This window comes from Benincasa hispida, unplaced genomic scaffold, assembly GCF_009727055.1.
Source record: "Benincasa hispida cultivar B227 unplaced genomic scaffold, ASM972705v1 Contig316, whole genome shotgun sequence".
Classification (NCBI taxonomy): Eukaryota; Viridiplantae; Streptophyta; class Magnoliopsida; order Cucurbitales; family Cucurbitaceae; genus Benincasa; species Benincasa hispida.
Window position 1 is genome coordinate 1 of NW_024064794.1, and position 17,675 is coordinate 17,675.

At 32.2% G+C, this 17,675-nt stretch overlaps 1 protein-coding gene across 5 annotated transcripts; it reads right to left on the reverse strand.

The window, feature by feature from the left end:
* Positions 1-5,578: 5,578 nt before the first annotated feature.
* On the reverse strand, positions 5,579-14,735 carry LOC120069307 (transcription factor bHLH162-like). Of its 5 annotated transcripts, none has more exons than XM_039021028.1 (5): positions 14,393-14,735; positions 13,534-13,586; positions 8,392-8,557; positions 7,931-8,305; positions 5,579-5,908 (listed from the first exon to the last, which is right to left on the reverse strand). In XM_039021028.1, exons 3-5 carry the CDS (start codon positions 8,506-8,508, stop codon positions 5,807-5,809), a joined length of 594 nt encoding a protein of 197 aa, XP_038876956.1. In that variant the 5' UTR covers positions 8,509-8,557; positions 13,534-13,586; positions 14,393-14,735; the 3' UTR covers positions 5,579-5,806. The 5 variants fall into 5 exon arrangements, with proteins under 5 accessions (XP_038876956.1, XP_038876955.1, XP_038876954.1 ...); XM_039021027.1 differs by having other exon boundaries at positions 13,534-14,288; XM_039021026.1 differs by having other exon boundaries at positions 13,534-14,313.
* Positions 14,736-17,675: the final 2,940 nt, after the last annotated feature.

Here is a 17,675-nt window from a genome sequence, read left to right on the forward strand (position 1 = left end):
TGCTACATTTTAAACTTTTATTAGCCAATTTAATCCTATTAAACTGATTAAAAGATTAAAGCCTTAGGGTTGCTAATCGTATTAGAACTGTGATCTTAGGTCTATGTGCTCCAAGTTTTAAACATTTTAAAACCTTGAATTAAACCTAAGTGAGCATGCATGTCCTTCTTATTTCTTTTAGTTCTAATTTCTCTTTAACTTTTAAAAAGAAACAACTAAAATCATTGCGCACAACGAGGTGTTTATAACATTTATAAAGTAACCTATGTGTCATGCTTAATGCAATTTCCGGTCATTACTATATATAACTTTTAATAACGCGTAACAACCAAGCAAACATGTTCACATTCACCTTTATACTATAACAATTATAATATAAAGATGATGCATGTCAATGCTATTTATGCATGCATAAATATAACTCTTATATTATATGATGCTTGAGCATGCTTTTACATAATTAAATCATGCTTCTCTAAATTATAACAATTACAATAAAGAGATGATGCATGACCATTGCATAGCCTAAGGTGGGATTTACTAGATGTGCATACCATATGACATATAAAAACATATACATCACATGTATAAATAAAGGATTAATGGACCGAGATGAGCCTTAATAACAACCGGAATGAAAAAAAAAACTCTATCTATTACATTTTCCATCAAGAACACTGGTTCACAGGCGAACCGTGTCTTGAACTACCAGGAGGACTCCATCGTGTAGTAAACTCCAGTAGGTAGACGATCGTTTAGCGCGTACTAGACGATAGAAGCATAATTAAACGATCGCATAGATGACGACGAGGCTGCAAAGCCTGATCATCTATTCAATCGTGTAGCACAACGATGGGTAAACGATTTACCTTTCGCTACTAAGCGATTGTTTAGTCAGTTATTAAGCGATGAAGCTTGCTGACCTAAACGATCGTCCAATGTGCACACACATTAAACGATATGCAAGCATCTTATCGTCTATGCGACCCGATACTCTGCAATCACTTAGCCGATCGCCTAAACGATACGATCAACTCTTGATCGCATACTCCATCGTTTAACTGAGGCATTTTACTCCATCTTCTTTACGATGCGATCAACAGCGATCGCATACCACATCTTCTACACGATGCGATCAATCCTAGATCGCCTTCTTCCTCGAAGAACCGCAACGCTTGCCCAGAACTTCTTTGATCGACTTAAAACTTTAAACAAACTTTGAATACAGACTCAATAACGATTATTAATGCCTAAAAACGTAGGGGCGTTTACAAATAATCACAAAAATAAAATGATCTAAATAAAACTGAGGCTAATCATCCCAAAACATCCATTAATCCGCACATTCACAGCAAATTTAACCATTAAACAGTGTAAAAATGTACCCAAAAAGAACGTAAATTTCATTTCGTTGCAACATATGAAATCGAAGTATCAAAACCTGGCTCTAATACCAATTGAAGGATCTCTTACTGTAGAGTTCCATTAGTGCGTTCAGATCGCTCCGATCTCACAGTGACCGAAATACAATAATATACATTCAAACGAACAGTTATGCAAACAAATATTAATTAACGGCATGCTATGAACAACAAAATAACAAGGGAATGAGTTGTCATACCAGTTGAAGACAATCTTCAATCTTCGAAACTAAATGCAGCAGAACCTTCCACCCGATCAACCAACGCCTAGCAGCAGCGTCAACTATAGCAGCACGAACAACCGCACGAACACGAACGTCGCGGGGACGACGCCACCAGAAAGGAGGCCTAGGTATTCTCGAAGTGAGAACCCAAAGTGTGGTCTTTGATGAATTTGGTAGAGGAAGGAGGAAGCACGGATCGTGTAGGCGATAAGCAAGTGGGAGGGAAAAAGGCGCTATCGCATAACAAAATCTGTCTCTTATACACATCTAGATGTGTATAAGAGACAGCTATACGATCGTTTAGAGAAGCTATGCGATCATGTAGGAACTAGTGTGCGATCGTTTAGGCGCGAGGTGGACAATCGTTTAGGCGGAGAGGAACTATCGTATAAGCTCTCGAAATGCTTAAGCGATCTCTTACTTTTCACCAGCGCGATCTCTTGATTTCTTTTCGGACGGGCGATTGAACTCACGATTCAAAATGAAACAATTTCATTTTTATTTCATCGGTTACAATAACCAACGCTGCCCCACTAACCCACGTCCAAACGTGATTTTTGGGTTAATTATCATATAATTAACCAACTAATATATTAATAAATATAATCATATTATATTTTTAACCTATAGTTTGATATCACATATCTACTATAGTATTTTCTCATCTACTTGATATAAATCATATTTATATCAAATTTTCTCCAAAATAATGTATCTCAGACATTTAGCCAATTATATCATATATAATTAACCAGTCCAATTATATCATATATAATCGAACTTTCTCTTGTCAATTTGAACACTTCAAATTAATCCAAACACTGGTTCTCGACTTTATCCAAGTTACCCAGGGGACCTAATGGACCTGTGGCTCGAAGCTCCAACGATCCGTGAATAGCTGACTAAACTTTTTAGCCACGAGATCCCCCATCCGTTAACTGTCAGGCATTTCACTAAAGACCAACAACTGAACTCTTCTTACCACAGATATATTTATGTATCCATCAGATATAACCAATCATGACTACTATGACCCTTCATAGATGCTCGTAAGTATAACTGGGTCAAATTATCATTTTGCCCTTGTAGTTATATCTCACTCCTTAAATACCATTGATTCCTTTAATGAACAATACAACATAGTTCAACTATGTGTGAATACCTCTCGGGCCAAGAGAAGGTGAGTGGCGCCACATCACTCAAGCCCTAGAATTAGCCCTTAAGGGAGCTTCTACTTACCCCTGCCTCGGGGAAGGAGTGAATTCCATCTTGTGTAGCTAAGTTCCCAACTCTCAGATCAGACAAATCCCCAAAATGGTAGGTTTGAATCGACGACCTGGCCACTCGCACCCATACAAATCAAAGGATCGCCCTTAATGGCAGGAGTTTCCAACTCAGTTAGGATTGAGATCATGTTACATATGGTTATCCTAGTGAAGTGAAGTCTCTGTCATGAACGGTGTTATATAACGAGACGTTAACACTTTGTGGTCAGGTTTTATACAAACTCTTTGTATAGGATGCCCCCACTCACATGTCCCCAATACGAATGATCAGGATCAGATCATCTGTGACAAGTCACAACACTTGTGACCATTCCACAAAGCGGGCCGCATCCATAGCGTTACCAGGATAAGGTTTCCTTCCTATATCCATATAGTACAGACCATTTTGGTTATCACTCAAGACATGATCCACTTATATGTCACCACATACATGCTTGAGTCACATACAGATAATCAGGGATTTTATGTTTATTGGTTTGTGGTAAAGCAAATAAAACAAGCAACTGAGCAAAATAAAAGATGTGAAGTAAATATCATATATTATACAACACAATCGTTCATACAAACTATTTACAAACTATAGGATACGAGACTTTAGGGCATCAACCCCAACAATCTTCCACTTGTCCTAAAGCGAAGTGGGGTGTACAATAAACTAGGGCATAAAAGCCCAGTACAAGAAAATCTCCCAGTTGCCCTAGTCCAGCTGCGGGCGATCCTGTAGACCCATGCTCCGTAGGTGACCCTCAAACACTGTAGTCGTGAGAGCCTTTGTAAATGGGTCAGCAACGTTGTGCTCTGAAGCGATCTTCGTGACGATCACGTCCCCTCGATGCACTATCTCGTAGATCAGATGATACTTCCGCTCTATATATTTGCCGCGCCTGTGACTCCTTGGCTCCTTGGAGTTCGCCACTGCCCTACTATTATCACAATAGAGAGTAATGGGCCTAGACATATTTGGAACAACTTCCAGTTCTGTCAAGAACATCTTGAGCCAGCGACCTTCTTATCAGCTTCGCAAGCTGCTATGTACTCTGCCTTCATAGTGGAGTCGGCGATGCACCCCTACTTAATGTAAAAATCTAAAGAAAAACTTCTCTTTCCACTCGTGATCAAGTCTAGCTTCTTCCATTTCAATTTTGCAAGAAAATTAATGTAAAAAATGTTAAATCAGTTCAAATCGAAAAGTTTTAAGTCATTATATAAGTTTAGGTTTATCTAATTTTTAGAAGTGTTCTCATCTCTCCACTTTACATTTGGGTTTGAATATCAATTCCTCTAAATTGTCTGCTAAGCTATAAGGTTGATCTGTGAAGGATATCCCAGCCTCAAGTACTTGGATCTGTTTGTGTATGTGAACTTGACAAACCATGATATAGTGAATGCTACATCAAGTCTTGAGAATTCGGAGATTAGGAAGCAAAATTTTTGTATTCGAAGGTCGATCTTTCACACTAAGAGGTATGAGCATTGAAGGTTGTATGGTGGAGATTCTAAACTAAATATTTTCCAAATTCGATGGAGGTTACAGTCAAATGCAAGATTAATATTGTCCTAATACTATATGTATCACCGCACTTAAAAACCAAGATTGGTGTTGTTTTCCCAAGTCAAACAGTTCTTAGTTTACCTATTCTATTTTATGGCTGTAATAAATCTATTTGTTTCAACTTGCATGGTGGATCAATGTGGCATAGGATTTGTATAACTTTTAGTTAACCGCGTATGGATTTTAGGTTTAACCTTATACAAAGCATCGTGGGTAAACAAATTTCAAGACAAAAACTAAATGGCATTCGAGATTAACTAAGAAGACTGAAAGGAACCCAAAACCTTACCCACTGCATAACACAGGAACTGGCGACAATTGTGACTAGAGACGTGAAAAGGCGGTGGCGCATTAGCGGCTACAAGCAATAACTGAGAGAGAGTGTGTGTTGCAACCAACGTTTAAGGGCATAGAGATTGAAGGGAGATGAAGATAATTACTCACCAGTAATTGAAAGAGTGTGTGTCGAGAGATAGAAAAAAAGAAATAAAACCACTCACCAAAGTTGCTACAATCAACGGAGACGAGAGTTGGCCAACGATGGAATGCAGGCAAAATTTTAGGGTATAGAGATGAAAGGGAGATGAAGATAGAAAGAGAGGAATAAGAGCAGATGTCAAGACTCATGTGAGAGTATATTACGTTTTTTGTTTTTCATCAAATATGAGAGTGTGCACAAAGTTTTTACAAATCAAACTCTCCGCCTTTTTTTTATCCCTCTTTCATAGCCTCCTTTGAAAAATGCTAGATTGAAGAGCTATCTTATTAAGTAGTGTTTTCTTTCTCATCAAGTAAATATATTCAAGTTTTAAAGGAAGACTAAGAGAGAGAAATACAATCCTTTAGAAGACCATTATCATGGATAAAAAAATGTTATTCTAACTAATATGTTATTGTGAAAACCATTTAATTCTAGATCTTCATATTTATTGTTTTATACAATATTAAGATTTTATTGTACATTCATGAAGTTGAAATTTATATTCACCTCAATAAGTTGTTAAAATTCTATTAAAAAAAAAAAGAAAAAAATTAGGTCAAAATTTCATCCCATCTAAAGACGAGAGGTTTGAATTATCACTAGCTCACTTCTGGTTTGATGTAAAGAAAAAGTCAAAGTCTTCCTTAGATAAAAAATAAGTACATATCTTTTTAGTTCAACAATTACACAAATAGAAGATCCAACGTCCCATTTCTACGGAAAAATGTCATGCAAAAGGATTAATATCCAAAATTAGTGAATTAAATGCGCATCATCAACGAAAGAGAAGTGAAAAGACATCATAAATCTTCACGAACAGCACAAATGTTGTAGTCGAAATATTATTTAAGGCTGCATTGTCCATCTTTGTACTGTGAAACAAAGTTCTTCACTGTCTCACAAATCCTTTCACCATCTTCCGGGACCATTCCTTCTCCATCCACCTAAATTTTCAATATAACAATCATAAATATATCATCATGATTTTCTTCCATATTACAAAGTTAATTGTATCATATGCTATTTCAAAATGAGAATTAATTCATGAGAAAGAAATTCTTAAATTAATTCTTACGTTCACTAATAGTAAAGAATAAAGGGTTTGTTTAGAATGATTAGAGAAAAAAATATGTTTTTTCAAAAAGATCATTTTATTTAAATTCTTTTAATAAAAGATTTAAAGTATACTTGAAAATGTTTCAAATATTATTTTGAATAGTTATAATCACTTCAATTTTTTTTTTAATAATTTATTTTTAAAATTACACATTTAAAAAATTAAATTAATTGAAGCATATTTGAAATGACTTTTTTTCATGCCTAAAAGTCCACATTCTAAGCTAAAATAATTTTTATTATTTATATATGGTAAACCAAGAAGATCAGTTAATTTAAGCAATTACATGTTGAAACATACTTTCCCACTCATCTCTAAGCATGAAATTTATAGCTAAAACCAATACTAAAAATGTAGATGTTGTTTAATAAATTGTTTTATTTTGGAAAATTAAATATATAAACATTATTTGTATCTCCCATCTTTAAGTTCTTTTTTTTTTTTAATCTTCTTTATAGCAATGATTTTAAAATCTAAAGTTTAAAAATTAAGGTTAGGCCTGATTACCATTTGGTTTTTTATTTTAATCTAATATAAACACTCTTACAATCTCTAAGGGGTATTGAACTCCCAACTTAAAACTAATTTGGGTATCCATTATAATAGTTGAAATTCTCAATTATTATAATTCACACTTAAAACTATTTAAAAATCCTCATTGTCTATCGTGTTTATTATTTTGTAAGCACCATATTTCCTCATTTGTAACTTAGACTAAAATAGTTTATACTCAAAAACAGATTATTATATATCAAATTAAAATAGTCAAAACCCCAAACATGGATTGTTACAACCCACAAACTATAATAACCAACAATTATAAAATAACCAACACAAAGCCCCAAACAATCCCTAAATTCTTGTTTTGTTATCTTTTTTTTTACCAATATTTTAAAAAATCAAACTAAAAATTAATAATTTTTATAGAATTATTTTGTTTTAAAATTTTGGCTAAGAATTCAAGCGTTTTAAAATAAATTATAATTAAAAATTATTTAAAGAAGCATAGCGTCTAAAAAATTAAATTCAAACATAGTTTACTTGTTGATCGACTTGGAAAAAAAAAAAAGCTTTTCATTTCCTCTCTTGTAAGCGTAAAAAAACCTAATAGATAAGAAATCAATAAGAAAAAATCAAATCAAATCGAGCTACGAGTATATTAGTTAATCTGTATTCGAGTCTCCCTATCACTGGATGTCTTGAAAAAAGAAAAATCTTTTAGTACTTGAATTATAATTTTGCAGTTATAGAACAAGATAACCCACGTGACTTTTTGTTTCCTTCTCTTTTTTGAATTTCACGAGTTTATGGTGGAAAATCAAATTTTCAACTACCAAACAACAAAACGTCCTCATAATTCATTAATTCATGAAATGAATTTAACAGATTTCATCTAGTTAATTTGTGTGAGAGACTAAAAAGTCAAAAAAAACAATACTTTCCCGTTAAAAAAATGTTATTATTACTTTTTTATTTTGAAAATTGGGCTATTTCTCACCGTTTTTTTAAGGAACGTTTTCGTTTTCTCAAATGTTAACTTGGGGAAGATGCAAAAACAAAAACAACAAAAACAAAATTTAGAAATCATCGTTTTTTTTTGTTAGATGGTAATCAAACTAAATCTATAAAAATTCTTTCTACCTCTCAATTTAATTTCTACTTTTTTTTTTATAAATATTTTTAAAAATCAATCCAAAATTTGAAAAANAAAAAAAAAAAAAAAAAAAAAAAAAAAAAGCAGTTTTAAAACGTGGGAGTAGTGTTATAAGTGAATCAAAAATTAAAACTGGAAGAGAAAAGGAGTCATGAAAAAATTTGGGGAACAATAGAAATGAGAAAAATAAAAAACCTGAGCTGTAATCTTGTGAAAAGCCCGATGTTGTAAGATGGATTGATTGAGATTGAGGATGTGAGCTCCATTATGTTGGAGAAGGCGAATGATTTGTTGAAGTATAAAGTGATAATCCGATATTCCAGTGGTCAAAAACACTTCCACTGAAGAACCCACTCGATGAGCTTTAACTTGCAGCAAAAGATTTGGTTCTATTTCATGCTTACATTTTCTTCTTTTTTCATCTTCTTCTACGCCCATTTTATATTTTCCCTTTACCTTCTGCTTCTGCTTCAGCTTCTCTTTCTTTTCTTTCAATCTCTCAATGTTGTTCTGTAATTCTTTTATGTAATTTGTGGCTTCTTCAAGCTGATCCGGTACCGTTCTTGCTTCCTGCACTTCAAAGTACAAACAATATTATTATTTCTCATTGTTTTCACTTGGGCTTATTCCCAAAATTAAAGAACAATTAAAACGACCCCTGAGTTTTGATTGGGGAGAAGAGAATTGAGCGTTGAGAATAGAGCTTTCATTTCCCTTCTTCCATTTCTCTCTATCAATTTTGACGGTGGACAACAGATAGGGTTGTTCGCCATTATTCACACCTTTCCACAACCTCCTTCACTTGTTTTTTTCCTTCTTCTTCTGCATATATATATATATAGAGGAATAATGGTAAATACTTTATGATTTTTAAACAAGATAACATATTTATCATCTATATTATATTTTTATTAGTGACATTTTGTTTTTTCTTTGTAATATTTTGTGTATTTTATACACTATAATGTAAATATTGATTCAACGCCCATATCGATATTTTCAAGAAAATTTAGTATTATAAGAGCCGTGTTCATTATTTTTGGGTTGAATTTCATTTTGTTTGTTATAAAATATGAAATTCTCACATATAATTGATGGGCTATTGGAAAAATAACTCGTGTTGTATAAAATATTGTGAGATATGTTTGTATTGTACTGTAAGCCACAAAAGATTAAATGAATAAATAAAAGATTTCTTGTAGGTATCTTAGCCAAGTTGATTTGATGTGTCAATGACAAGCAGCCCTCTACTTCACAACTTCATACCCTCTCTCCTCTCTCTATCTCTCTTTCAAATTTCCTAAATAGTAAGGTTTTTTTTAGGGACTACATGATTTTTAATCTAAATTTTTAAATTTGTGTCTAATATAAATGTCGAGGAGAGAGATTCTCCATCTTAGTATAGTGGAGACATTTGGATGCGAGGATTCTTCGTCGATTGATAGATCTTCACTGAAATTTCTTTATTAATTTTCATTATTTTTTTTTGAATAATTCTAATAATTTTACTTTATGAAGTCATTTATTTTATTATTATTAGTTTTAAAATTTAGATCACCAAAATCTTCAAATGTTTGAATCATAAATGCTCGTTATCACCGAGTTTGGTTTGAAGGAATACTTTCTAAAAATGGTTGGAAATATTCAGCAACTATGTTTGTTTGTTTTGTTTGTTCTTTTAGAATTCGTATATATGAAAATATCTTAAAAGTACATGTATACCAATAATGCCCTTCCTCTCTATAAACATATTATTTATTTGTCTAAAATAATTTAAATTTAGATCACATGCATTTTGGTTTTTTTTTTTTTTTTTTTAATTATTATTACTTGAGACAAGGTCTTTATTAATTTAATGTGACATCTGTATATCAATTTTATGTGTTATTTTGTACCATAGATTAATTTATATATTAATTTGAGGATTTTATAAAATATAAAATTTTAATTTAATCATAACTTTATTTTTTCCAAAAGTAAACCATTAACATAATTGATGGTATCGTAATGCAACGAGTTGTTTTCATATATAGAAAAATAGACTAAAATATTTATAAATGACAAAATTCAACTTTCTATCTATAATAAATTGTGATTTATTATTTATGTCTATTTGTGTCATGATAGACATAAATAGTAGTCGCTAATAAACTGTAATATTTTGTTATTATTTTAAATATTTTTAACAATTTTGTCATTTAAAATAATTTCTATAATTTTATATACATTAATTGATTTTAAATAAAAAAAATTGAATTTGGTAAAGAAAAAGTAAATAAAAGAAAATTGAGGTGGTGTCATTAGAACATGATTGTGTTCGATATAAAATTGTAGACCCATTAACTAAAATATGATTACTTAACTAAAAAATAGTTTTAAATTAATTTTATATGGTTTAATTGCTCAAATGACATTCAGTTTCATTGCCAATATTGTAAAAAAAAAAAAAAAAAAAAAGAGAAATCAAATAAAACAGGAATAGCTTTTGAAAGTAAACTTACAGGTTCGTTTCATTAAAATAATAATAATAATTCAATTTCAAATGGCATAAATGAGAATTCATAATCTAATGAAACCAAATAAAATAATAATAATAAACCCCAGTAAATATAGGCATATAACATATTACACACAGAAATAGTATATAAATCAATAATAAAAGGCAAACAACATATATAATATCTTATTATTAATATATATACTAATAATATAGTTTCATTATACAATAATAAATATTTAAAAAATAATAAAATAATTTATTAAGAGCGAGTTGGGAGACCATCATTGTCATCAAGAAGATCTAAAAAAGATCTTAGATTTGACTCTCATGTTCGATCAAATTGAGAATCCTTGAATTGGTTAATCGAGTTGAAACTTGTGAAGATTTGATTGCTCCACATGTATATTTATCATCTCTTAAATACATTTTATACTTTCATAGTACGTAATATAATACGTACTAAACTTTTTAACTAAGTGTCTAACTAGGTCTACAAACTAAAAATATTTTCAATTCATGTAATTAAGGATATATATTAAAAAGATATAATTAATTTGAGTATTAATTAAATTAACTTAGTATAAAAATTCATTTCTTAATAGTGCATACAATTAACTATTTAATTAAAATGATTATCATATACTTCAGGGAAACTTTTTTTTTGCGAAACTTGCCCGATTGTATTTTAAAGAAAGTAATATTACTATACATTTGTTTTGATTGGTCAATTCATAGTACATGAGGATAAAGATAGGCAACATTATGATATTTTACTAATGAAATGTGTGGAAGGTAGTATGATTTCACAATTTCTATTAGGTTTTCACTTTTCAAAAAAAGAGGAAAAAGAAATAATAATAAAAACTGGAGGCTACACTGAGTCATAATATTAAATTTCTATCAAAATATCCCTATTTCCTTGGATGTTATAATGTGCACATGCTGTGGAAGTTTGTAGATATTCTATTGGTTAAATAATGAAAAACACGTGACGTCTACTCTACAACACAAACGAGAGGATGAAAGCAAGACGACAATATCAGCCATTATTTTTCAAAGAAGACTTTGTTGGTGCCACCATATCCACAACTTTTGATGTTATAAATATTCTCTCTTTTTTTAAAGTTAAATGTAGCTACGTTTATCAGATTGTAATAAAAATTGGTATAATTGTAATGAAATTTTATTGATGAATCAATTGTAATCTTTTGATCGTGTTTACTTAGAATTATGAATTTTGTCACATTTACAGTTACCGTTAATGTTATCTCTAAGGGTCAAAAAGTAACGATAACAGTAAATTTGTCAAAATTCATAATTTTGCCTTTAGAACAGTAACAACAATGGTAATCGTAATCGTAACTGTAACGATACGAAGTAGTTTTTAGATACAATTGGATTGGGCATGCTTCGCTCGTCAACCAGTTTGCGTTTTTTATTACAGTTTTGGTGATAGGCTCCATGTATCAGTATGGATGCAGAACACTAGTAAACAATTTGTTAACATTTTGTGTGTAGCCAATATTTATTTAAGTCCAGTTGTTATCATTAAGAATGTCTCTATATTTGATCTTTCTAGGTTGCGGTTGTTACATGGAAATGTTGTCTTTACAAAATATTTTTCTTATGTCGAATATTCTGTCTATAGTATTCTTTCAAATATTTTTCTTCCCCACATATAAGTATTTTTGGAAGTTAGGTTGGTTTTTTTGGTATCTGCTATATGTATATAAAGTCACTTAGTCTTTGGTTTAAGGTTGGCCGTTTTCACGAAAGATTTGGAGAATCGCGTGTCTTGGGAAGTTCTTTTGTCACAATTGTTTGTAGAGTGGAAGATTGTATTATTGTTAGATTGGAGACATACTTTAAGTCGTTTGTATGCTACATCTGTATACTTCTGAGAAAGGATTCTCAAGCTTAGAGAGAGCCTAAGCTAAAGAGTGAAGTGATCTTTGCTCAAAAGGGAAATATAAAGTGCAAGTGCGAGGAAATCCCATGACTTTAGGGGAGCTTAAGTCTAACCAAGAGGGAATCTTAGTCTTAGGGGGAGCCTAAGACATTGTTCAATGATATCATTGCTTAGGGGGAGCTTAGAGTCTTATATCTAGGAGGAACCTAGGTGAATTAAGTTGTTAAGCTCTATAGAGGTCCCAGTATTTGAGTTGCCAATACAAATAAATACTATGTTGTAATAACTTATCATTTATATTAGTGAAGTTATCTTTCCACGAGCACATTATCCCCCAGATGTAGGTGTTTGTCATTGAACTAGGTTAATAATTTCTGGTGTTATTTCTGCTTGGTATTTTTTTTTTTGTTGAATATTCTGTGAATTGTCGTGACATAGTTTGTAAGATCCTTTAACGTTCAGTAGGTACTTCCATATTATTTCAATTGGTATCAAAGCGGATCACCATTATTTTTAGTATTGTGATCTTAGTGTTCAACTATGGAAGGAATCAAAGAAGGTGGCTCAACCTCGCATCCACCTGTCTTAGATGGAACAAACTATGCATATTGGACGATAAATATGTGTGTCTCTGCAAAGGAATCTTGGAATGTTCTTGTTGTTTGCTCATGAAGGGTCATCAAAAGTTAAAATGTCAAGACTTCCATTGTTAGCTACAAAGTTTGAAAATCTTAGCATGCAGGAAGACGAGCCCATAGTTGGGTTTAATGTGAGACTACTTGATCTTCCAAATAAATCCTTTCCTTTTGGAGAAAAATCTCATAAGAGAAACTGGTAAGAAAGATTCTTAGATCATATCATATACATCATATCCACACTACGAAAATACATTCACGTAAGTGTATTTGAAAAATCACCATGGGTACAAACCTAATGGTTTGAAAACTGCTTTTAACTTACAACTCTTCATTCTCAATCATTTTAAACACCATACTTCCACCCAATTCTCAAACATTCTAAAATCATATGTTTATTTTTTTCTTAAACAACATTTCTTATAAGTCAGAATTCTTGAACCATTGCTAAATGGCTAAAACCAAGAGATTACTACAAATTTGCTTTTCATAAATCCAATAATAGAAATAAGTCATCATAGCTAAAATTTCCCATAAGCACATATCTCATGAAATCCAATTATGCTTTAACCAAGATATCATAGGTGTAAGTTTCTTTCAATGGTAAACAGTTAGGAAATGAGCACAGGTTCTTTGAAATCTCAAGTACCAAAATCAATGGTAAGAACATAAATCATAATTTGTCTAAAAAACTCGAAAGAAATTATAAATTGCTAAAAAAAATGGTAAAAGTGTTTGCAAAATAACCACTCACCGTATTACAGATGAAGAAGCTCGGGTCATAAGCTACTCCGATCTTCGATTGGCCTGAAACAGTTATTTAGCCAAGGGTGTATATGAACTTTGAGTCCCCAATCATAACATATCCTTCACTTATTTAGCATCAACCCTAGATTTTCACCTATTTATCAGTTATTAACCATGGTTCCTATGGCTTCAAACATAAACCAAACAGATCTCACCACCATTTTCTCCCTACTAACTCCTTTACACCTTAATATACCATTTTTTTATGTCAAAAGAGTCTTTCAAACTATAAATTTTCCTCCATATGAAACTTGGTATTTCTGCTCTCCATCATATAATTCATATATTTTTCATTTGTTCACTAACTCCTCTCAATCTTTAAAGTAATTGTACTTCTAAAGGGTATCAAGTCTTTCACATCAACTATTTTAATTAAAGAAATATCTTACCTTATCCAGTATTCATCTTCTTCTTTCTTTCTCCTATCCACCAAATTTTGCTCATTTCTTTTTTTTTTTTGTCCTTTTCTCTTCTTCCATTTTAACTATTCCAATGCTTATGAAAATACACCACCAATCCCATGAAAATGTTAGAAACAAAAGGATTAAGAATACCCACATCAAAAAGTATCTAAGACTTCCATAATTTTCTTGATCTTTCAATGTTCTAGAGAAATATAGCTTACTCGTTTTGAGATCTTGTCTATGTCTTCTTCGCTCCACTTCTAGAACTAACCAAGACTTTTTCAAGTATCCAAAATGACTCCGAACATGGCAACATAAAAATTCTAAACATTTATAACCTAATTCAAACACTTATATCCAACTCAAAATAAAATTAAAGTTCCAAAACTCAGGAAATCTTACCAAAAAGGCTTCAATCTTCTTTAGTTGATGTCCAAAAAGGATTGAAACTATAGATCGAACACCTTAGGCCATGGGTATTCAAATATGAGGTCTTCCGTGGTATGGGTCATTGTCAAATGTTGTTCCCTCGCCCTAAAATTATTTTTGGTCGCTACTTACCGTCGAAAGGGGGTGGTCTCATCGCCATCGTTTGAGATGCTGCTGTCAACAAGGTTTGTCGGAGAAGTCGATTGGAGTACCATACGAGAGGGAGGGGCGACGAAGAGGGTGAGAGGAGAAGACGTGTTTCCCTTTTCTTTTCTTTCTTGAATATAAAATTGCGTGGCTTTTCTTTTCCTTTACTTATTTTTCTATTTATTCTAATATATTCTTTTTCTCATATATATATATATATATATGTTCTACTATTCAAATTCAAACCCTAAATTCAATTTAAACATTTCAAATTGATATTCAATTTGAACACTTCAAAGTGTTATCATTCCAAATTCATTCAATTTACTAATTTAAGGTGTTCATGTTTTATGAGCTAATAGAGTGACCTTATGGACCTAATGAGTTCCAACAATTTGAGATTAATTGGCTAAAACTCTTTAGACTGAATTAATCAATATTCATTAACTATCGAGTCACTCTACTATAATTCGATAGTTTCACTCTCCTCACTGTAGATATATTTATGTCCACTTGATTTAATCATAATCAATAAGTCGACCATTTACAGGTTGTTCATAATAATGACTGGGTCAAATGTTGTTTTACCCTTAAAATTACATCTTGCCTCTTAAGTTTCACTGATCCTCTAATGAACAATTGGTTTGTGATCCAATCACTAAACCGTATCCTCTTGGGACAATGAGAGGGTGGGGCCCCTTGTTCAAGACCTGAATTCAGCACTTAAGAGAACAACCTTCCTCCTATCCCTTAAATCGGGTAGGCGTGAATTCCAACTTACAAAATTATGTCTTTAATTATCTATCCGATCTTACCCTCAAAATGAAAGGCTTATTGAGTAGTGATGTTGGACTAAACTCATCTATGCAGATCAAAGAATAATCCTGAATAAAACAGAAGTTCACAGTTAGCTCAGGATTAAGATCGAGTTACCTAAGTCATCTAAGGGAAATAGTTGGTCTTAAACAGTAAACAACATTATAAAGTAAGAGTGACTTATTTCTTAGTCCGATCTTACGCAAACTCATTGCATAGGACGTCCCAACTCTTCATGTCAATACATGAACGAATCAGGATCATTTTGTTCATAGCAACTTACAACAAATTGTAACAACTACTGAGTGGATCGCATCCAATAGTGTTATCAGAGTAAGGGACCCAACCTTATTCGTATATTATTTAGTTTTTGTTTTCCAATTTCTTTTAGTTCTATTTCATTTCAAGTTTTTCCCCCAACCTATCTTTGAAATCAAACATTGAAAAAAGAAATATATATATATATATATATATATTTTAAATATCAGAACATCTAAAGTGGATTTACAAATATTACCATCTTTTGTAAAATTTCATCCTCGAAATTTGATCCAGTTTTTCAAAAGCTCCCTCTGACGATTGTGACTATCTTTTTTGCCTTGATAATGCATGTCAAATCTTTCCATGTGTGTAAGAAAAAAGGAAAGTCAGATGTTACACATAAACATCATTTTATTAGTGACTTGGTTGAAAGCAAACAATTTTTTCTTGAGCATGTTCAAACTAATAAACAAATATCTGATATTTTCACAAAGGCATTGGATGTGAGTCAGTCTGAAGCCCTTGGAACATCTTTGGGCTTATGCACAATTGATTCATAGTAGTTAATCAAAGGAGGATTGTAGGTCTCAAGGGAATCAAGGCCCATTCTGTGTGATTATGTGACGTGATGCTTATTTATGGCTAGGCTTAATGCATGTTGGTGTAAGGTGAAAATTTATTACCTTCCCCCATAATCTTTTCAACTTCCCATGTGATTTTTGAATATTTGCATGTGCGTAAGAAAAAAGGAGAGTCAGATGTTACACACATAGGCATCAGACATCATGTTATTAGAGACTTGGTTGAAAGCAAACAGATTTTTCTTAAGCATGTTCGAACTAATAAACAAATATTTGATATTTTCACATAGGCACTGGATGTGAGTCAACTTGAAGCCCTTAGAACATCTTTGAGCTTATGCACGATTCATTCAATCAAAGGAGAATTGTAAGCCTTGAGGGAATCAAGGCCCATTCCGTGTGATTATGTGACGTGGTGCTTATTTATGGCTAGGCTAAATGCATGTTGATTTAAGGTGAAAATTTATTATCTTCCCCCACAATCTTTTCAACTTCCCATGTGATTGTTGAATATTTCCATGTGCATAAGAAAAAGGGAGAGTCCGATGTTACACACATAGACATCAAACATCATTTTATTAGAGAGTTGGTTGAAAGCAAATAGATTTTTCTTGAGCATGTTCAAACTAATAAATAGATATATGATATTTTCACAAAGGCGCTGGATATGAGTCAATTTGAAGCCCTTAGAACATCTTTGGGCTTATGCTCGATTGATTTATAGCAATTAATCAAAGGAGGATTGTAGCCCTTGAGGGAATCAAGGCCCATTTCGTGTGATTAAGTGGCATGACGCTTATTTATGGCTAGGCTTAATGCATGTTGGTGTAAGGTGAAAATTTATTACCTTCCCCCACAATCTTTTAAACTCCCCATGTGATCGTGTATCAGCTGCATACATGATTAACAAAAAGATACTGATGAACCAAAGATGGTGAAATACAAACAAAAAGCAAATGGACAAAATTTTGTGGAGATTCAGGAGGAAGAAGTTCCTATCATGGTTGACGAAACGATCTCCAGTAAAGATCATGAGAGTTATCATGAAAAAATTATTGCTAAAACCTTGCATGTAAATATTGCTTCGTCCTCTATTGTCAAAAGAAAGAGGATTACTTGGGTTTCTAAGAAGAAAGGGAGGAAAAAACATGGCGAAACCTCCCTTGCTCTTACAATGGAAGATCTTGTTGGTCCAGAAGGTTTCATTGCATCTTCTTCACAAATAGGAAAGCGATTTGGCCTATTTAGTGTTGTTTAATTCCCAAAAAGAGCCAAAGATCAAAAGAAAATCTATAATACTGAACTACTCCTATCACTATAAAGACGTAGCAATAATGGTAAGTCAGGGTTGATTCATAGAAAAGCACGATTTGTTTCATTAAGTCAATTTACTAGTTATAGCAGTAAATAGGGGGGTTTGGTGTGGATAAGAAAATTGTGCAAGAAAAAAA